The following is a 22936-nucleotide window of genomic DNA, read 5'->3' on the forward strand; positions in this document are numbered from 1 at the left end:
CATTAAGTGGTCCTTAGGCCAAGCCATCTTATAAAAACCCAGGGACTGTGGGCAGGTGCAAGATTAGCCCATCAGATATTATTCTAAATGGTCTTACACTTAACCTCTCAGCCCTTAATGATCAAACACTGCCCGACAAGAGAAGACCTCTCCCTTGGCTGGAAGGAACAGTGCCGCACTCTCCACTCACATGGATCCCGGGAATTAAAACCTTTTGCAAATATTTTGAAACCGTACATATACATGTATATATATATATATATATATTAATTTTGCAAAACAAAATTCCAACGATTGAAATTAATTGCCGGCAGTTTGGTTTTCATCAGAGAGAGTGCATTCTCGATCATTACCATTGTCCGACAAAAGGGCTGATCCTGTCACTACGACCATTCACTCAGATGAATTCTCAAACTGCCCCAACATGTCTAGGTTTTGACCCCCATTAAGGATTTCACTGATTGACACATCAAAGACAGCCCGATCCGACACCTAGTGATGTGTCATAATCGAGTCTAGGGGTCAGGTGTAACTTTCCAGTTTTGCCTATCTGTCTATAAGGTCTAGGGCAATATTGAAAATCTGGTTCGGTTCAAGGGTTCAAGCAATCCCATACTACATGTGCCTTGGGTCTTACTCTGATGACCGAAACAAGCCATCTTAACACTTGGTGGCACATCAGTATCAGCCTTGATAGGATAAATCTCCCTAGACTTATCCAATGCCTGTGAACATTTAAAACTAAATGTCTTGTTTTAGGGTTTTACACAGAATTACACCAAACAATATGAATCAGACATGCACTTTAATTTATTTCCACTAAATAACAAAAGTACATCAAATCCGATTGAAGCTAAGGGCATACAAGACTGTCTAACAGAAAAGACAACAATCTTTAAAATGAAGAAGAGAACTGGAGAAAATGGAATTCTCTAGGTGGTCTTTCAAATTGCAATCGATGGTTTATTAGATCCTAGGTTCCTAGTGTTAGCTGGTTGTTTGTCTTGCCATTTAGTGTTTGTAATGAGTAATTAGAATAGTTCCTAGGATTGAGAATTGTAGGTTGTCTTATTGAATTGGGTAAATTGTTGATACTATATGTATTATTTATAATAATAATAATAACTGGAGTAAGATTTTTATCGGGTCAAATGCATCTCCATCCAAATTTGATATGATTTTTAATCGGATTCTATTCATTCCATTTGAATCCAATCCAATAATGTATATAGTTCATCTGACTTTGAGATAATATAATTGTATGTTGGGTTGGACCACAGAGTTTCAAGTACCATTAATAGACCTAGTGCTGCCTCACAAATTCACAAGGCGACTCATCAATCTGATTTGATGATGCCTTGTGAGTCAACTTGTGAGCATAACCTAGTGCTGCCTGGCAGTTCAAAGTCTCTCTTGTATTGCCTCGTGAGTGATTCCCTAACTTCTTTATAGGACAAAACCAGCCTTATGTCGGTGATATTGTGGAATATTCTTTCATCAATCTTGTCATCTATGAGGATTTACTTCTTTTCCCTGAAATGCATTATTACTGTCTTATAATAGGTGTTGGAGAGAATGGGGTTTGGACAAAGGTGGGTTTAATTCGATTATGAAGTGTATTACTTCTGTGTCCTATCGGGTTCGGGTGAATGGTATTCCTAGCTACAAGGGGTATTAGGCAAGGAGATCCTATCTCCCCTACATCTCTCTTGTGCTTTGTTTAGAAGTCTTCACTTGAAAAAAAAAACAAAAGTGGAAAAGCTCAGAAGCCATCAATTTATCTGGGGATCCCTCCATTTGGAAAATCCAAATGTAGACAACATTTTAGCTGAGAGGGTTCAAAGAAAATCAAATAGTTGAAAGGAACAACTTCTTTCTCAAGCTGGCCTATGAAAATCAAATGATTGTAGCCAGTTAGTGAACCGCATTCTTAACCCTCTTGCTGGCTACCCTATGGATTTATTCTTTGTTGTGTGTAGGACATTGCTCATCTTTGCAGAAGCCTAGGCGTTTCTTTCAGTAAATTAGTATTAGTCCTAACAAAGCTGCTCATTTCACCGTGCAGAAAGGGCTTTTCAGTTCTGGAACCCTTTTTTGGAGTCGTCATTTTAGTCCAGTGTTTTCTGGGTCTTCTTGTGATGTTGGTAGTTGTAGACTTGTAGTTGCAGTTGTAGTAGTCACTGTTTTTCCCTGTCTCTTTCTTGTTGCTTGTTCTTGTTGTCATTGTATCTTTGCTGTTTGAGTGAATCTACTTTTCTACAAAAAACCAATTGAGTTCCCATTTCCTATTATAAATGATGCCAAATGTGGAGAATCATACATAAATAAGGGTACTCGAGAGTCTAGAAAACAATAAATAGATGTGAAAAGTAAAGAACCATCCAGTTAAGCTAATTCTCAGAGAGCTCACTCTCAGGGGAAAAGAAAGAGAAAAAGGCAGGGGAATTGCGTTGGCAATGGCATTGTTCCTTCTCTCCCTACTTTTCTGCCTGCCAAAACGGCCACTTATTTCAACTTGAACATTTCCTCAAATATGTTTTCATCTTGGTTTGCATTATCTGGAGGAAGCATAGGTCCTAAGTTTCTTGAGAATCCTCCTCTCTGTCACACGCAATGTCAGGGAATGGTACAACTTCCTTTCTCTCATGCAACATGTCCTTAGTGCCTCCATGTCATCTTCTAATGAGTTCTGCCCATAGAAACTTTCCCGAATATTGGCAAGTGAATGAAGTGCATCACATACATTTTTTGTTAACAACAAATCCTTGTCAATCTCTGTAGTCCCTAGTGGAACTTGGACGTTATTTTTGTGCAGTAATAGAATGTTCATGGATTCATTGATGTTCTCCACAGATGATACTCTGTTGTTCAACTTATCATATAGTACCTCAGGCAAGCAAATGATGTAGAGAAGAATCACAAGCTCTAGCTGTGGTTCTCCATCTGAAGAAATCTCAAAATATTCACAACTATGGCTGATACACCCAGAAAAACCTAATCTCCTCCAAAACAACAGCCTTGCTCTGGTATATCGAGCAGAGAATAACAATGAGCTCCATTTAGTTACCAGGTTTAGCTCAATGTTAACAATGTCAAAAGGGTTATCTGGCTCCGTAAATCCATATCTGTGAAGTAATGCTGCATTACCCATGGAGCCATAGGTGTTAAAAACCTGAAAGAAAAAAAGGAATCATGTGAAAAACTCTAATTTTAGTTGCAAGGCTTTCTTGTAAAGGGACTGATTCCATAGAAGCAAAAGCTGCAGCCAAAAAAATGGTGCAAAAGGAAGTATAAGTCTAGCACCCTACTCCTTCAGCCTACACCAGTTGTGCTCATTAAATAATGCAAAGTTTCAAATCATGTAGAAGAAAGTCATTGTTAGAAGCAAAGGCTCCTAAAAGTCGTTCCAGCAAAAGGGTAAAACTAATTAACAAGTGAAAAGAATAGAAGCATTACATGAAAAGAAATTGGCATGATAAACAGGTATCGTGTGCTCAAGAATACAGTCACAGGCATCAAAACCAAGTAGTTTACAAGGCGCTTCTTGTGTCTGTTTGTGTATGAGCAATGCAGACTACGACTACCTAGAGACAATAGGCTTAAGCATGGGAATTCTACACATGACAAAATCCCTCTCAGTTGTAAATTTCTTTTTATTGAAGAAAATGGCCATATGGAGCATTCTACATGCTGCCAATTCGGAGTGTCTTCCATGACATGATTTCTGCGGATTACCCACATCATCAGTCCATTCGATACCCAGACCAGCAAGAAACACTAAAGCTCCATTTGGTTAGACAATGGCTGAACTGATGAAAGCCATAAAACACAAGAAAGATCTTATTATAGTTAAGAAAGGTGTTCTTTGAAAGCAACAGCATAGTAGAAGCTGAAGCCCAAAAAATCAGTCAAAATATGAAGTTCAGTTGAAGCATTTTTTTTCCCTCAATTTCTGGCTTCGAACAACCATTCTAAGCTTTATTTTCTTCTTTGGAAGTCTAAAAGATCATTCCAGTTTTTTTGGGCTTTGAAAGATCCTTTAGAAAGTCTAACCAAAGACCACCTAAGCCCGCTATGTTACAAGACCCTAATCAAGATGCTTTCAATTGGATACTGTAATCACTTCAAGCTTCTGATAAGAAAGTCATTCCGGTGTTCAAGAACTTGCATTGATGGAAAGCCCATGCTAATAGTACACAAAAACAGGGTGGGTTCCCTAGAATTAATTTTGAGACCAAGAAAACCTGAAAGTGTACCCAAGGGTATCAGTTATTCTTTGGATGCTTAGGCTTGTGTATAACTAACCCTAACTAATAACCAAATGATGATGGCTTAGTTGGTAATGTCTCTGGGTGGTTAAGACAGTGTATGCCCTTGACTCCAATCAGATTGATGTACATTATGACATTTATTGTAAATGAATAAAGTACATATTTGATTCATGTTATAGTGGTGTGTTTCTATGTAATACCCTTAAACTAGACACATAATGAGACTCGTGTTAGTTTAGAATGTTCACCGCCGTTGGATAAGTCTAAGGAGATTTATCCTGCTAAGGCTGACACTGATGTCCCGCCAAGTGGTGGGGTGGCCTGTCTCAACTACCAGGGTGAGACCCGAGGTACATGCAGTGTAGGTTTACTTGAAACCCTGAATCGGACCAGATTTCCAGTATTGCCCTAGACCTTGGTGATTAGTGGGCAAAACTGGAAAGTTACACCTGATCCCTAGACTCGATTATGATACTGCACTAGGTATCGGATTGGGGTGTCTTTGATCTACCAATCAGTGAGATCCTTAGCAGGGGTCAAAACCTGGGTATGTTGGGACAGTCTGAGAATTCATCTGAATGGGTGATCATAGTGACAGGATCAGCCGCTTTGTCGGACAAAGGTAATGATCGGGGATGCACTCTTTGATGAAAACCAAGACTGTCGGCAGCTGATTTCAATCGTTGAAATTTGTTCTGCAAAATATATTTCATATACGGATATAAATATATATATTATGGTTTCAAAATGTTTGCAAAAGGTTTTAATTCCCGTGATCCATGTGAGCAAAGAGTGTTGCACTATTCCTTGCAGCCGAGGGAGAGGTTCTTTCTTGTCGGGCAATGTATGATCATTATGAGTTGAGAGGTTGAGTGTAAAACCACTGAGGGTAATACCTGATGGGCTAATCTTGCATCTGCCCACAGTCCCTGGGTTTTTATAAAGTGGCTTGGCCCAGGGACCACTTAGTGTAAGCGTTGGGCCCATTAGAAGTCCATGTGATGGGCTTCAGGGGGTTCACTATCTTTTCAGTGAATTTGGCCAGGCCTTGTAACAGAGGCTGGGCTGAACCCATGTGGCTGATGTGTAGATATGTTTGGGTCCCACACCATACAAAGAAGCCCAACTGGGCAGCAGGTTGGAAGCATTTTGAGCACTTAGACTTATTGGGCCTAAAGCCCATTTCGAACAGGCCTAATTTGATTAGTTAAATAAGGGGGCGGATCTGAGATTAAATCAGCAGATAGAATAGGATCTTACCCTATCCACTAAGAGAGTCTAGATCTGAATTCAGATCTGGAAACCTCCTAACGAGATTAGGAGAGAGCTGATCTAATCTACAGATAAGATAAGGGCTTTATCTCTTAAAGAGGACTCCTTATCCAAATACAGATTTGGATTAGGAAACTCCTAATGAGATTAGGAGCTCTCTTTATGCCTATAAAAGGAGGAGGGGGCGAACCATTCAGTTCATCCCAAGCATCCCAGAAATCTCATAGATTAGATCTCAGAGCACCTAGAGAGAAGACAAGAACAGTGTGACTGCGCCATCTTCTCCCTGCAATTTCCTCCAATTGCCGCCACAGCTAATTCGATCTCCATCCTTTGTAGGAGCAATCAAGAAGTGTCTTGATATCAGTCTTTGGAGAAAGGCTGATTAGAAGTCGTGCTCACTGCCTCCATCGAATTCTTGCTGAAGAATTTGGTTCGTTGGACGGACCCTGCTGATTCTGCTCCACCATTCATTATGTCATCTTCAGTGGGAGCAGTCTTTGGAGTCTTTCTTTGGGCTGAACACCTTCGTTGGGAGATATTGCATATTCGTATCAGGTATATCCCTCTCCTACTGTTTTGGTTCAGATCTAGTTCGGTTCTTGGTTCAAGATTGATCATTGAAAAATGCAGTTTTTCTAAAACAGGGAATGCGATTTCCACATGGGAGAGAGAAATTTTTTAAATTTTGCCCTACCTTCCTGCAGGGTTCGACTATCCATATGATGGATATCTCATCCCCTCAATAGTGGAGACCTGGGATCAATTCCTGCTGTCACCAGGTTGGGGGGTTATGGGTATGGGTGACAGGCTACCCCCATTATGTAACTCCGTGAAGGCCAAAAAAAGGGGAAAAAAAGTAATATGAAACAAGAGGTTCTTTTGTGTAGCCAACCCTAAATAGTTTTGATTACTGGTTGTTGAGTTTTGGGTTGATATTACTTGTTTTTATTTACATAGCATAGTAGTTAGGGAGTTATTGGGCCTTAGGCCCTTTAGTTCATGTTTTGTACTCTCTCTTTTTTTTTTCTGAGTATATAATCTAACGAAAGGGGTGGCCAGACCTAATTTTTTGGCTTCTCCCATTCTCTTTTGTCTCTCTTCTCTTTCTTTCTCTGCAGAAACCTTCTCTTCTCTTTCTTTTCTTCTTTCGTTTATAGTTTTTATATCAAAACAGGTCATCCAAACTTTTCTACTTTGGTATCAAAGCAATTTTAAAGATTTTTTGAGCTGCCCCATCATGCAACCCTAGATCGTTCAACTACATGATGAGGTAAAGGGCTGATCAAAGACTTCAAGTAAGATTTTTTTTTTGTGGATTTACAACTCCCTATAGCTGGCCCAGGGTTTAACACCAAAATCAGGAAGAATTGGACATAGGGGGAGAGTCCAAATTTAGTAGGATTCTTCATTTTTGACCTAGGAAGTGGCACTCTAGTTTTCTAGGGTTCATTGAGGTTTTTTGAAGGGGGCGGTTCAAGTCCTAGCCTTTTTGGAGGCTTCTAAGGCGGTAGCCTCTTTTCTCTCTTCTCCCGCTCCCATGGAAAAGGGAATCTTTGGAGGGAAGGGCTTCTAGGGTACCAGAAAGGTGTTTGAGGTTTCTAAAGGAGATAAACACCTTTCTTTTCATTTCAAATTGATTTCCTAATCTATTCTAAGAGATGGAGGGTTGTGGAGTTGAAAACAAATTCGCAGATGAAATGAGACCAGGGGAAGGAGGTGTTGGAGACCTCTTTGGGGTCGGGACCATCACTAACGAAAGGGGTGGCCAGACCTAATTTTTTGGCTTCTCCCATTCTCTTTTGTCTCTCTTCTCTTTCTTTCTCTGCAGAAACCTTCTCTTCTCTTTCTTTTCTTCTTTCGTTTATAGTTTTTATATCAAAACAGGTCATCCAAACTTTTCTACTTTGGTATCAAAGCAATTTTAAAGATTTTTTGAGCTGCCCCATCACGCAACCCTAGATCGTTCAACTACATGATGAGGTAAAGGGCTGATCAAAGACTTCAAGTAAGATTTTTTTTTTTTTGTGGATTTACAACTCCCTATAGCTGGCCCAGGGTTTAACACCAAAATCAGGAAGAACTGGACATAGGGGGAGAGTCCAAATTTAGTAGGATTCTTCATTTTTGACCTAGGAAGTGGCACTCTAGTTTTCTAGGGTTCATTGAGGTTTTTTGAAGGGGGTGGTTCAAGTCCTAGCCTTTTTGGAGGCTTCTAAGGCGGTAGCCTCTTTTCTCTCTTCTCCCGCTCCCATGGAAAAGGGAATCTTTGGAGGGAAGGGCTTCTAGGGTACCAGAAAGGTGTTTGAGGTTTCTAAAGGAGATAAATACCTTTCTTTTCATTTCAAATTGATTTCCTAATCTATTCTAAGAGATGGAGGGTTGTGGAGTTGAAAACAAATTCGCAGATGAAATGAGACCAGGGGAAGGAGGTGTTGGAGACCTCTTTGGGGTCAGGACCATCACTACAATCAAGTTGGATGGTACAAACTACTTAGAATGGTCACAATCTGCAAAATTGGCCATTGGTGCTCATGGGAAATTGGGGTATGTCACCAGTGAGGAAAAGAAACCTGAAACTAATTACTCCCAATGGGTACAAGAGAACTACATGATGATGACTTGGCTGTGCAATACCATGTTGCCCATATAAGTAAGAACTTTTTATGGGCTAACACATGTAAGGAGATTTAGGGTGGAGTAGCAGAAACCTATTCACATAATGAGAATGTTGCTTGAGCCTACCAGTTGAGAAACCAAGTGATTGCTACAAGGCAAGGAGATAAGTTTGTTGCTATTTATTTTTGAACCCTCAAAACCTTATGGCAAGAAAGAGGTCATTTGGAAACTGTGGTTTGGGAAAGTAGCAAAGATGCAACAACTTATCAGAAACTGGTAGAGAAGAATAGGGTTTTTGAGTTTCTAATTGGACTTCGCCCTATGTAGGAGGAAATGAACCGAAGAAGGACAAGGGTGGAAATGAATCGAGGAAGGACAAGAAGGATCTGATTTGTGACTACTGTAAGAAACCTAAACATACTAGAGATACCTGTTGGAAGCTTTACCCACACCTTGTACCAATCCGGCTCAGAAATAAGAAGGTAAACATGAATATGGTAGTAACTGGTGATTTATCAGGACCATCTACTACAACTTCTCTAGAGTCTATTGCAACAACTGTAGTGAGAGCCGAATTGGGAAAGATATGTGCAACTTCTGATTCAGAGGGATACAACCAGTTCCAACTCATTATCAAGTGGACAGCAATGTGCAAGTGGATCAAGAGGTAGCAATTCTACTTCGTTTGCACATACAGGTAGTTCACATGCCATTGCAAATTATGTGTTATTAGAATGACTAGTTAGTTGCTTCTGCTGTTATAGTATTTTATGCTAGTGTTGTCAATTTGTTTACTATCTTTTATTATTGTTTTTTTTTATTAGAGTGTGCCACCAGGTGCAAGGATGTAATTTTTCCTTCTTTTATTTTTATCTCATTAATATCAACAGAAAGCTGGGCGCCGCCAGCCTAATGCTTTGGCTCCCAAACAAGCGATCTTTCTTCTTCTTCTCTTCTCTTCCTTCTCTCTTCTCCCTTTCTTCTCTTCTTCCAAGAAGAAAACATGGTATCAGAGCAAACTTCTGGGCAATAGGAGGAATTTTCTCTCTAAACTACATCTCCTCTCATAAGTTTTTTTGATTTCTTGAACTGTGAGGTGCAAGAGCCCAATTGGATTGGTCAGAATTCTCAGACTATGATTTCTCTGAGTTCTTCCATGGTCATACCACCAAGGAAACCCTAGTGGGTGATAGCTGATGCTATGAAGGCTGCATTCTTGTTACGATCACCTTCGTACAGGTGTTGTATGAAGGGATAGGAAATCCATCGCATGGACGCCCAAAGATTGCAGAATAAGGGGGCGAATTTCAAAAATTTTTCTCTCCCTTCAACTGGGAATCGAATTCCCTATTTAGAAAATCATATTTTCAAGAATCATTCTTGAACCATAAACAGAACCAGATCTGAACCAAAAGGAGTAGGGAGGGATAATACCTGATACAGAGAAGCAGTATCTCCCAATGGAGGTGTTCACGCCCAAGGAAGGATCCAAAATCTACTCCCACTAAAGATGGTGCAGTGCAGGGTGGAGCAGAATCAACAGTGTTTTTCCAAAGGAACTTGACCCTTCGCAAGAATCAACTGGACGGCTTGTGAATACAACTCCCACTAATCTTTTCTCCAAAAGATTGGTATCAAGATCAAATCTTGATTTCTCCCAAGAACTGGAGATCGAATTGCTGTAGGCGGCGGCTACCATCGGGGCCCTTCTTCCTCTTGTAAATCCATTTGCAACTGATTGCTTTTACCCCAGAGGGTGGATCTACTAGAGTCCAGACTCCATTGGTCTCCATTGAGTCCATCTCAGCTCTCATGGCCTCCACCCACTTTTGGGAATCTATGTCCAACATAGCTTCCGCGTAAGTCACGGGATCCTCCTCACTAGTTAAAGTTTCCACTAGATAACTATCCTGGTCATAACTATAATGGACTGGTGGCCTGGATACCCGAGTGGATCTTCTAGGTTGGTCACCACCTGGAACTTGTGGGACATCTCCCATTGCTCTTGAGCTCTCCTCATCAAGAACAATTTCCTGATGATGGGTGTCCAAGATGTGATCGGTCTCCAAGAATTGTGCATTTCGACTACAAAACATTTTCTGCTCACTTGGTTCATAGAAACGGTAACCTACAGAGCCCTTTGGGTAGCCTACAAATAGGCAACGACTGGTCTTGGATTCCAACTTGTCTGCACTCGTTCTTTTAACGTGTGCTAGACAACCCCAAATCTTCAAGTGTCTGACACTTGGTTTCTTTCCGATCCAAAGTTCATATATAGTGTTCCGAACTGATTTGGTTGGAACCCGATTCAGCACGTAAATCGCAGTCTCTAATGCGTATCCCCAAAAAGATTTGGGTAACTCTGAGTGTATGAGAAGCGACTGGACCATATCCAATAAGGTCTTATTCCTCCTCTCTGAAACACCGTTAAGTTGTGGTATAACAAGAGGAGCTAATTGTGATACTATCCCATTGTCGTTTAAGTAGTCCATGAATTCGTCAAAATGATACTCGCCACCTCTATCAGATCGAAGGGCTTTAATTTCTCACATGTTGATTCCGTGTCTTAACACTCAGGGGACCACATACATCAGTATGTATTAGGTCAAGTGTGCCTGTACATCTTTCAGGCTTACCGTTAAATGGCCGTTTCGTCATCTTGCCTTGTAGGAAAGGCCACAAGTGGGAAGATCTTCTACAGTTAGAAAATGCAAATGACCATCCTTTACCAACCTTGTGATTCGATCAACACCGATGTGGCCAAGTCGGTAATGCCACAGACACGTGGGATTAACTATATCACGGGCTCTCTTCTTGGGGATTTTAGCCGACGTAGTTACTTTTATGTTAGTTTCTAGAGAATGATGTAGAACATAGAGACCGTTCTCCAGTTCCCCGTATGCGATGAATCTGTTATTTCTTTTAATAGTAATCGTATTACTAAAGAAGACAGAATAACCATCTGCACACAGTTTTGAAACATAAATCAAATTTCTCCTTAAATTTTGTACATAAAGGCAATCTTTCAGTACAATTATTCATTCTCTAAAAATTAACTCCACGGTTCCTATGGTCGCGGCTGCAACAGTTTCAGTAGTCCCCAAATAGAGAGTGACTTCTCATTCACTCAGCATTCTGCTTACCTTGAACCCCTGCAGTGAGTTACACGCATGAGTTGAAGCCCTAGAGTCAGAAACCAATAAATTGGTTTCTATAACACAAGTTTTGAAATTACCTTTCTTGGATTCCAACTACACATGACGATTCCTTTTCTAGTGACCGGTCTTCTTGCAGAAGTGACAGACATCCGATGCTTTGTCTTTCTTCTGCTTCTTACCCTTAGTGGCTTTCTTCTGAGGCTTCTTTGCCTTCCTGTTTCTCTTGCCTGTCTTGCTAGCTTCAACAAGAATAGCTACAGGCTCATCCTTTCTAATCAGTTCTTCGGCTCTTTGCAACATATTGCTGAGCTCTTGCAAGCTGACATTCAGCTTGTTCATGTTATAGTTCATGATGAACGGATTAAAGGAAGGAGGCAAACAATTAAGGATAGCATCTATCTAGGTCGCAAGGTCTAGCCCGGATCCAAGAGCCTCTGGTTCGTTGATGTATCCCATCATCCGAAGACAATGGTCGTGAACTTGTTGGCCCTTGGACATTTGTGCGGTCATGAATTGTTTCAAGACCTTTTGTCGAGTAGAACGATTCTGCTCTTCATACAATGTCCTGAGACTGTCCAATATGTCTTCGGCAAGTTCGATCTGACCGAACTGCCTCTGTATTGGGTTGTTCAAGGAGGCAATGATGCAACATCGGGCAAGGGAGTCGTTCTCCTCCCATTCCTGATAGTCTCTCCTTCGGGCCTCAGAAGCCCTGTCACCCGGACGCTCCGGGGCGGGATTCTTTGCCACTTTGTCTAGCTTTTCAGAAGCTAGGACCAACATAAGGTTCCTGTACCAGTCAACATAGTTTGGGCCCTTAAGCTTGTTGTCGTCAAGAAGCTTTGCAAATGATCCGTTTGCCATTTTCTGATAAAAGAGCAAACATCAGTCCACAACCTGATTTGATTCATGTTCATTTCATAGATATGGATTTTAATCTACGATCCATTTCCATTTATTCATCTCTGAGATTTTCCTCATTTCTCAGTGACGGAGACTACGGGTTGTCTCTGAAAATGTGGAAAATCACATAGGGTGTATGGATCCAACTATATTAGCTGCATAACCCCACCACCTTTCTGTGAAGGATCATATCCACTCATCATATGAGTTTTCCCTTTGGCCTCTATTAGACAAGGTTTAGAGTCGTTTTCAGGTAAACCTTTCTTTCCAGTGAGTGCTTACCCATCATATTCGTGAACGCCAAAGTACCGTGAGAGAGTTTCCATTTTCTGGTGAAGCCCCTCCCACATTGGTCTATGATGCCCCTATCAACTTATGAAACACTCAGACAAGCCCAAAAACAAATGGATAGCCAATTTTCTGGTGTGTTTACTCATTACTGAATGACTCATCGTCATGCTAATGATGGAAGGCCTTTAGAGAGTTCATCATATGAATCTCCCTATCACGTGGACTCATATTAGCTGGAGGGAACAATTATTACGCCCTAGTTTGATTTAGGTCAAACCAATGTGGCTCCCACTGATTTTCATAAAGTCAGATTTCGGTGGGTCTTAAATCGACTAGGGTTCCGCACGTAACCTGTTGATGAGGTGTGGGGCCCACCATTGAGGGAGGTCATCCAATGACCAAAAGGGACACCATGGCAATGATGTGCATTCAGCCATGGTGTGCGCAAGAGCCACTGTCGAATGAGCATGGGCCAAGCACTTATGGCCCATGTACGCAGCACATCACACATCCATACATCTCATGCAGGGATAAATTGATCCAATCCATTAATTATCTGTAAGGCCCATTGGAAGCCCATTTTAAATCCATAATATTAACCATTAATATTATCTAGGTATATGGGCTGAATTAGGGTTACCCAGTTCGACCCATATAGCTTTATCTTTTGAAGTGGGCTTTTAGCAGTTTTAACTGTTTAAAACTGGGTCTTTACAGGTTGGGCCGAATTAACCATTTAATTAAATATCAATCCTCAGGCCCATTAGTGGGAAAATTAGGGCTGACATTCAACCTTGATTAAACCCTAGATTTTGTCCAAACAGTTTGAACCAATCTTGGTTCGAATGGGTCTAGGGTTTGATCTTTAATTAAAGCTATAATTCAAGAAAATAATTTGAAATTAAATAACTGATAAAAGAAAATCAAGAATCAGTTAATCAGGACTGTTCGCACAATCCATCCTGCAAAACAGAGGTTAGATCACAGTTTGCAATTTCACAAACTGCAAATCGCAGATAGCGAATGTCCCATCTGCGAAATCTCCTTTTCTGCGAAATTTCCCTTTCTGCGCCGCCATCTTCGATCCAAAATAAAAAAGAAATAGAAATCCTATTTCTATTAATAATTACATCAAATCGAATGCCTATACATTGAGTCTAAAAATAAGAAAAAATTATTTACAGACCAAATGTAATAAATAAATCAAGAAACTGCAAATCTTGCAGTTCTCCCTGCGCAAATCAAGAATTCGATCTCCTCTTGTACGAACAACCCATAAATCAAGAAAATCATAAAGAACTATTCTAAACAATAATCAGATTTATATAAAATCCCATCTATTTTGGGAACAAATTTCCCAAAACCCATGCCTGCGCAAATTGGGTAGAACGCCTTCTCCCTATTTGCGCAGGTTCAGATCTGAAACAGAATGGTTCAAGATTTGAACCAAGGCTCTGATACCACTGAAGGGATAGGAAATCCATCGCATGGACGTCCAAAGATTGCGGAACAATGGAGCGAATTTCAAAAATTTTTCTCTCCCTTCAACTTGGAATCGAATTCCCTATTTAGAAAATCATATTTTCAAGAATCATTCTTGAACCATAAACTGAACCAGATCTGAACCAAAAGGAGTAGGGAGGGATAATACCTGATACAGAGAAGCAGTATCTCCCAATGAAGGTGTTCACGCCCAAGGAAGGATCCAAAATCTACTCCCACTGAAGATGGCACAATGTAGGGTGGAGCAGAATCATCAGTGTTCTTCCAAAAGAACTTGACCCTTCGCAAGAATCAACTGGACGGCTTGTGAATACAACTCCCACCAATCTTTTCTCCAAAAGATTGGTATCAAGATCAAATCTTGATTTCTCCCAAGAACTGGAGATCGAACTGCTGTAGGCGGCGGCTGCAGGAATGAGGCGACGAGAGTATTTGCAGGGTGCAGAATTCTCTCTTCTAGTAATCTCAGCTCTGAAGACAAGGATCTCTGGATTGCATGTCTAAAGGCTGCCGCCCCCCTTCCTTTTATAGACTTAAAGGGATCAACTCCTAATCCCATTAGGAGTTGGAGATCCAAATCAAATTTAGATTAGAAGTCCATTTAAGTGATAAGGGATAACCCTTATCTTATCTGTAGATCAGATCAGCCATCTCCTAATCTAATTAGGAGGTTTCCAGATCTAAATCTCATTTAGATCTTGGACTCTCTAAGTGGATAGGGTCTGGGCCCAATCCTATCAGCTGATCCATCTCAGAATTCGCCCTTTAAGTGACTAATCAAATTAGCCCACTTCGAAATAGGCTTAAGGCCCATTTAAGGTTATGTATTCATTCAGCCTTCCAAACTGCTGCCCATTGGGCTTTCTTGTATGGCATGGGACCCAAACATTGATCTACACATCAGCCACATGGGTTCGGCCCAACCTTTGTTACAAGGCCTAGCCGAATACACTGTTATGGACAATGCACCCCCTGAAACCCATCTCATGGGCTCTATGGGCCCAACACTTACCCTAAGTGGTCCCTGGGCCAAGCCACCTTGTAACACCCAAGGACTGTGGGCAGATGCAAAATTAGCCCATCAGGTATTATCCCCAATGGTTTTACACTTAACCTCTCAGCCCATAATGGTCATACACTGCCCGACAAGAGAGGACCTCTCCTTCGACTGCAAGGAACAGTGTTGCACTCTCTCTGGTGATCCCGAGAATTAAAACCTATTTGCAAACATTTCGAAACCATATATATATATACTTTTATATTTCATATAAAATATATTTTGCAAAACAAATCTCAACGATTGAAATCGGCTGCCGACAGTCTTGGTTTCCATTAGTGAGAGTGCATCCCCGATCATTACCTTTGTCTGACAAAGGGACTAATCATGTCACTATCATCACCCACTCAGATGAATTCTCAGACTGTCCCAACATACCCAGGTATTGACTCCCGCTAAGGATCTCACTGATTGGTACATTAAAGACAGCCCAATCCGACACCTAGTGCAGTATCATAATCAAGTCTAGGGGTCGGGTGTAGCTTTCCAGTTTTGCCCATCAATCTCCAAGGTCCAAGGCAATACTGAAAATCTGGTCCAGTTCAAAGATTCAATTAATCATACACTGTATGCGCCTAGGGTCTCACCCCGGCAGCTGAGACAAGCCACCCCAACCGACTTGGTGGCACCACAGTGTCAGCCTTGTCAGGATAGGTCTCCCCAGACCGACCCACTGGCTATGAACATTCTAAACTAACACGAGTCTCATTAAGTGCCCAGTTTAAGGGTATTACATAGAAACAAACCAAGGGAACATGAATCAAATATGCACTTTTATTCATTTACAATAAACTCATAAAGTACATCATATTGATTGAAGCTAAGGGCATACAAAACTGTCTAACACTGTATAAGGGGTTGTGTGCTCCCTCGTTACAGGTATGTGCTGCCTTTTTTCTCGGTGTGGTTTGTGTGGCCTAATGGTGATTGAAGACTGATTTTTTGGGTCTATTAGTTACTGGTAGTGGTGCTTTCAATAGTGGTGTTCCATTCTAGGAAGCAGATTAGTGTGTGTTGGGTAGTAGAAATAGGGCGGAGACCTATTTCTATGTACATCAGTGGTTCCTTTTGAATTGTAGAACCTGCCCAACATGGCAAATGATGATTCAGCTTCGTCTGGGGTTACATCAACTCGTGGTATTGCTGGTATGAATGCTGAGAATATGTTTTTTCCGATGCCAACCACCCCTTTGAATGGTTTGAGCTATCTAGAGTGGGCTAAAGGTGTAAAACTATATGTTACAGCTAGGGGAAAGCTGGTAAAAGAACCTAAAGGTGAGAGCTGAACATGAATAGGTGAGATTAGGAGAACAGTATGGTGATGTCTTGGCTACTTGCAGCTATGGAACCAATTGTAAAGAAGAATTTTATATGGGCAGAGACTGCAAATGAGATATGGGAACAAGCTAAAACTACCTACTCTGAGCAAAGACACTATGCTAAGATTTATCAGTTATAGGCTGAATCCTCAACCTGTAAACAGGGTGACCGTAGTTTGTCAGCATATTATACAGCTATTACTTCTATTTGGAAGGAGTTGGATCACTATCAGACTATGGAGTAAAAAAGTGATGATGCCAAAGCCTATAAGAAGTTGGTATCTCAGCAGCAGGTCTTTGCTTTCTTGTTGGGACTGAATCCTATGTATCAGCCTCTAAGAGTTCAGGTTTTGGGAAGTCGTGAATTGTCTTCAGTCTAAAAGGTGTATGACTTGGTTCAGTCCGAGGAAAGTAGACGGAGTGTAGTGGTTGCAAATGAAGGGGAGCGGCTGATTGCATTAGCTACAACAGGTGGTACTAATGTAGGAGAAAAAAGTGATGATCCTAAGAAAGTTGATGACAAGGACAAGTTGTGGTGCACTCACTGCCGGCGCTCAAGACATACTCATGATACATGCTAGAAGCTCTTTGGAAAACCGAAGTGGGCTGTAAAAAAGGAAGAGCAGGGTAAGATGTAGGGCCAAAAGAAGTACAATGCAGCAAATATGGCAGCTCAAAATTCTCAGTCTATTGGTAAGCCTGATGCTACACAGGAACAGTCCATTAGTTTTGACCCTAAGGAAGATTTCATGAACTCATTCCGTAATCATCTGGAATTGTAGGGTAGGGCTCTACGTCAAATGGACAACTCAGTTACTAGTACTCCCTCTACTTCATTTGCATCTACATCAAGTAATGTGGCCTCTGTCTTCCAATCCACTGCCACTGATTCCCCTTGGGTTATTGATTTAGGGGCCTTGAACCACATGACTGGTAAGCCAAATCATTTCCAATATTATAGCTTGTTGTCCGGAAGAGATAAGGTGAGGCTTGTAGAAGGATCATTCTCATCCATTGCAAGTTAGGGATCAATATCTCTTCCACATGGCCTCAACCTAATAATGTGTTACACATACCTAGACTTCCTATCAATTTGCTTTCCATTAGTAGTATCACAAATTCTTTAAATTGTAGTGTAACCTTTTTTCCTAGTTTGTGTATTTTTTAGGATCTAACTTCTAGGAGGACGATTGGTAGAGGAAGCTTGGTAGATGGTCTCTATACTCTCGACAACAAGGTTGGTTTCTCGGTGTCGTCTTCAATTGGGTCATCTTCAGTCACATTGTCAGTTGGGTCAGTCCAATAAGAGTCAAGTTTTTTTGTGGCAAAATCGTCTAGGTCATGTGTCCTCTAAAACATTAAAGTGTTTGTTTCCATCCTTATTCAAGTCATGTTCGGTGCTAGAGTTTCAGTGTCAAACATGTCAATTGAGTAAACAATGTACAACTTTTCATTCAAGTAATAAAAGAGCAAATTTCCCTTTCCATATTGTGCACTCTGATGTCTGGGGGCCTACTACTATAATTTCTGAGGGTGGATATAAATACTTTATCACCTTGATTGATGACTTTTCTCGTTATCACCTTCCAGAGGATGGTGTTCACATAATTTCACGTTGAGATTCAGATCTTTCAATCAGATAACGTGAAAGAATATTTCCATGGTGAGCTCAATGAAGTTTTTTCTTCCCATGGATCCCTTCACAGGAGTTCATGTGCAAGAACACCACAACAAAATGGTGTTGCTGAAAGAAAGAATAGACATCTTCTTGAAGTAGCACGGGGAATGATGTTACATATGAATGTGCCAAAACGTTTTTGGGTAGATGCTATTCTTGCTACTACACGTCATCAATAGCATGCCCTCTAGAGTATTGAACTACTAGCCCCCCCCCATCAGTTGTTGTTTCCTCAGTCCCCTCTGTTTTCCATCCCTATGAGGGTGTTGGTTGTCATGCCTTTGTTCACGATTTGTCTCCTTCTCGTGGCAAGTTGGACCCTCGGTCTATTCCATGTGTCTTCCTTGGGTATCATTCCTCTCAAAAGGGGTACCAATGTTTTGATCCCGTTGGTCATAAGTACTTTGTCTCTATGGATGTTTCCTTATTCAACTCTGAATCGTTCTACCCTACCTCTCCTCAAGGGGAGTAGTAAAGGAGAGGAAAAGCAAGTTTGCAAAGTCTCCCTTCCCTCCATTCTAGATCCAGTTCCATTTTTTGTCTTCCTGTGTACACTACATGTCGTAAAGACAACAATGTTCTAAAGATGTAGAGCTACCAGATACTAAGCAACCGACGCTATCAGACTCCCAGGGAGGTAAGTCCAAATGAGCCAGCCACCCTTGTCCCTGTTGATTCCTCTGTTCCAATTTCAGTTGTGGATGATCTTGACATCCCAATTGCTCAAAGAAAGGAGTCAGATCGTGCACTACCAAACACCCTATTACCCACTATGTATCTTATGACCATATTTCCCCCTCTCACCGAGCAATCTTATATGTTGTTGGTAGTATTACCATACCCAAAAATGTGGCAGAGGCCTTCCTGAATGTATAGATGCTATGAAGGAGGAGATTAATTTCCTCCATAAGAATCACACTTGGGAGTTAGTGGATCTTGCAAAAGGGAAAGACCCTATGGGGTTTAAGTGGGTGTTTACAGTGAAACACAAGGCTGATGGAATGGTACAAAGATACAAAGCAAGGTTGGTAGCAAAAGGGTACACTCAGGTTTATGGTATTAACTATGATGAGACTATTGCCCCTGTAGCAAAAATGAATTCAATCTGGGTTTTGTTATCATTGGTTGCAAATTTTGACTGGGAATTGCATCAACTCGATGTAAAAAATGCCTTCTTAAATGGTGATCTAGAGGAGGAGGTTTATATGGTTCAACCACTGGGCTTCTATGCCAAAGGAAGTCAGAATAAGGTGTGGAAGTTGAGAAAGTCTCTCTATGGCATAAAACAATCTCCCTAAGCATGGTTCAGTAGGTTTCATATGGTAGTTCAACAAGTAGGATTCAAACAATGTCAGTCTGATCACACTCTCTTCGTTAAGAGGTGTTAAGAACAAGTTGCAATGTTGATAATGTATGTGAATGATATCATTATCACAAGGAATTAGACTCTGAAATACAAAGGTTGAAGGAGTTCTTGGCTTCTCAATTTGAGGTGACGGATCTGGGTCCTCTAAAGTACTTTCTTGGGATTGAGGTTGCCTGCTCAAAAAGGGGTATATTCATCTCTCAGAGGAAGTCTGCTACAAGACACAGGCAAGCTAGGTGCAAAACCAATAGACACTCCTATGGATGTTAATCATAAATTGGGTGATTGTGATGGCGAACCTCTAAAAGATGTGAAATAGTTTCAAAGACTAGTGGGAAGATTACTTTACTTACCCATGACACCCCAAACATAGCTTATCCGATTGGTGTTCTAAGTCAGTTTATGCATTCCCCTAAGACACCACATATGGGGGATGCAAAAAGAATTCATAGGTACCTAAAGAAGTATCCAAGAACTAGCTTGTTGTTCCATAAGCATAACCATCTGAATTCTATACAAATGTCGATTGGGCAGGTGCTATAGATGACAGGAAATCTACAAGTGGGAACTATACTTTTATGGTAGGAAATCTAGTGACATGGAGAAGTAAAAAACAAAATGTGGTTGCAAGATCTAGTGCTAAAGCTGAGTATAGGGTTATCGCACATTGGGTGGCTAAAGCACTTTGGTTGAAAAACTTGTTAAGAGAGCTTGGGTTTCAAGTTAATAATCGCATGTCTCTCTATTGCGATAATAAGGCAGCCATAAACATTGCCACTAACCCCATCCTACACAACAGGACAAAACACATTGAAGTGGACAAACACTTCATACAAGAGCTATGTGACAAGTTGGGCATGACAGATATATTCAGCCCAACTTGAGGGGGAGTGTTGTTAGGATGACTTGTTAGTTTTTTCTGCTGTTATAGTATTTTATGCTAGTGCTACTAGCTTGTTTACTATCTTTTATTGTTGTTTTTTTTATTAGGGTGTGCCGCTTGGGGCAAGGATGTAATTTTTCCTTCTTTTATTTTTATTTTATTAATATAAATAGAAAGTTGGGCACTGCCAGCCTAATGTTTTGGCTCCAAAATAGTCGATCTCTCCTCCTTCTCTTCTCTTTCTCTTCTCTTCCTTCTCTCGTCTTATCCTGTTCTTCTCTTCTTCCTAGAAGAAAACATTATGTATCCACTACAGGTAAGGGGGGACCTCCCTAGTTTATAGACTTAGGAGCCTCAGAACATATGACCAACATTTCCACTATTTTCTCCGCATACCACCTCTGCTCTAGTAGAGATAGATTTTTTTTGATAAATAACATCAATTCCATTAAAATAATGAATAGATACAAGAAGATCCCTTAGAGGTGCGAGGAGCAGCCTCTCCAAACAGCAAATACACAAACTACAACAGAGAAAACATGAATGTTGAAATTAAAACAATAGTTACAATTGTGCTCAGAACGATGCTTCCCTATTTATCCCTTGTTTTTCCAAGACATCAACAAAAGCATTAGCTGATCTCCCAACCCATTGTATTGTTATAGACATATTTCTTGTCAGCCATTTGAATTTATTTAACTCATTTTTGTAGCCCCAAGTGACATCCTCCGGATTATTTAACCAGTCCACCACTGTCTTAGAGTCTCCTTTAATCAAAAGCTGCTCCACACCCACTTCTTTTGCAAGAAGTATTCCTTGTATTGCAGCTAGCAGTTCTGCCCGGATAGAGTTCCCAACTCCTAAAGGCCCAGAGTAGTTTAAGACAACCTCTCCAGCCTCATTCCTCAGTACACCTCCCATCCCAGAGGGACCCGGGTTACCCTAGCTACTCCCATCAAAATTCAGCTTCAAAGAACCAAGAGGGGGGACCCAGCTAGGCACTGCCCTTCCCTTGTAGGAGGAACAGTTTGCTACCAACTTCCAATCCTTCCAACAACCAGTAAAAGTAAAATGGTTAAATAATTCTAGAGTCATTAACCAATGTAAAGACTTGGACAAAATGCAGTCCTTTAAGGTTTGACTGCTTCTTCCTTTTTCTTGGACGATTCTGGCATTCCTTTCTTCCCATACTATCCATAACAATGTTGATCGTGAGCATCTCCACATTTTCCTTCCTCTTTTATGAGGCCAAGAGAAGAAAGAAGGGTTAAAGATTGTGCTTACTTCTGCTGGCATATCCCAACTAGACCCAAACAAAGATAGAAGCCAAGCCCAGAGCTTTGCAGTGACACTACAAGATAAAAATAGATGATTACAATCCTTACCATGAGATCTGCAAAGAATGCACCAATTTGGTGAAATACAAAGGATGGGTCTTCTCTTTTGTAGTTTGTCCATCGTGTTTACTTTACCATGCCACACTTCCCAACACAAAGCCATAACCTTGGGGGGGATCGGCCTGCATCAGACTTCTTTGAAAGGGAAACTCTGATGAGAGGGAGATTGGCAGAGGAACTTGAAAAAGGAACCACAAGAAAAAGACCCTTTGGGGTGAATGGCCCAAATCCTTTTATTAGGTTTCGAGGGATCCAACCAAACCTTATCAAGGAGACATAGAAAAGTAAACAAACACTCAATTTCCTCATCCCTTAATCCTCTACAGAAACCAAAATCCCAAGACAAAGTTGGTAAGGATAAATTCGACAAAAGGAATTTTGAGATCACCTCATTTTTATACAAGGAAACAGAGTACAATGAAGGAAAAAGGTCTTTCGAAGGGAGATCTCCAACCCAAATGTCCTCCCAAAACCGAATAGAATTACCTGAACAAGCATCATACCTAACACAACTAAGGAACTACAAAAGAACTTTGTGAATTGCCTTCCAAGGTGTGGCTAGGTTAGCCCTCCTTGATGCACCAGCATCCCAACCACTCCCTGAACATCCATGAATACTCTTCACTACTTCGTGCTAGAGTCTATCCCGCTCCAAAGGCCATCTCCACAACCACTTCCCTAACAAAGCTGAGTTCTTTTTAAGCACATTCCCGAGCCCTAATCCTCCCTCCTCTTTGCTTCTACCCACAACCCCCACTTAATTGAATGATCTTTTTTACCTTCTCCCGATTCCCACAAAAAATTTCTCATCAATTTTTTCAACTTCTTCGCTTCCCTAGACGGTATCCTAAAGACAAAGAGATAATAGGTAGGTAGATTCATGAGGGTAGCTTTTATCAAAGTGATCCTCCCACCCAAAGAGATATAATTTTTCTTCCAAACAGCTAGTCTCTTTTCTAACTTCTCCAAGATTGGGATCCAGAACCTACTCTCCCTAGGGTTTGCTCCCAACGGAAGCCCTAAGTAAGACAAAGGCCAGGAGGAAATGGAGCACTCAAGACAGTTTGCAATCGCCTCAACCTCCTCAAAAACTAAATTTACTCCGACTATGCAGCTTTTTCCTAGATTGATTTTCAAATTAGAGACTCCTTCAAAAATTGTAATCAATTCTTTCAAAATTTCCACCTCACCGAAACCTCCCTCACAAAAGATCATCTAG

The 22936-nt window shown here is 40.9% G+C and overlaps 1 protein-coding gene across 3 annotated transcripts in view; it reads right to left on the bottom strand.

Annotated features, from left to right (window-relative positions):
• Positions 1-2252: 2252 nt before the first annotated feature.
• Positions 2253-22936, bottom strand: part of LOC148865451 (SET domain-containing protein) — an 89115-nt gene continuing 68431 nt past the window's right edge. For all 3 annotated transcript variants that reach the window (XM_088981191.1, XM_088981193.1, XM_088981192.1), the window contains one exon: positions 2253-3172. In XM_088981191.1, coding sequence (XP_088837317.1) covers positions 2555-3172 — 618 coding nt within the window. In that variant the 3' untranslated portion in view covers positions 2253-2554. The remainder of the gene's footprint in view (positions 3173-22936) is intronic.

This window comes from Nelumbo lutea, chromosome 3 (assembly GCF_056320005.1).
Source record: "Nelumbo lutea isolate HS-2025 chromosome 3, American lotus-T2T, whole genome shotgun sequence".
Lineage (NCBI taxonomy): Eukaryota > Viridiplantae > Streptophyta > Magnoliopsida > Proteales > Nelumbonaceae > Nelumbo > Nelumbo lutea.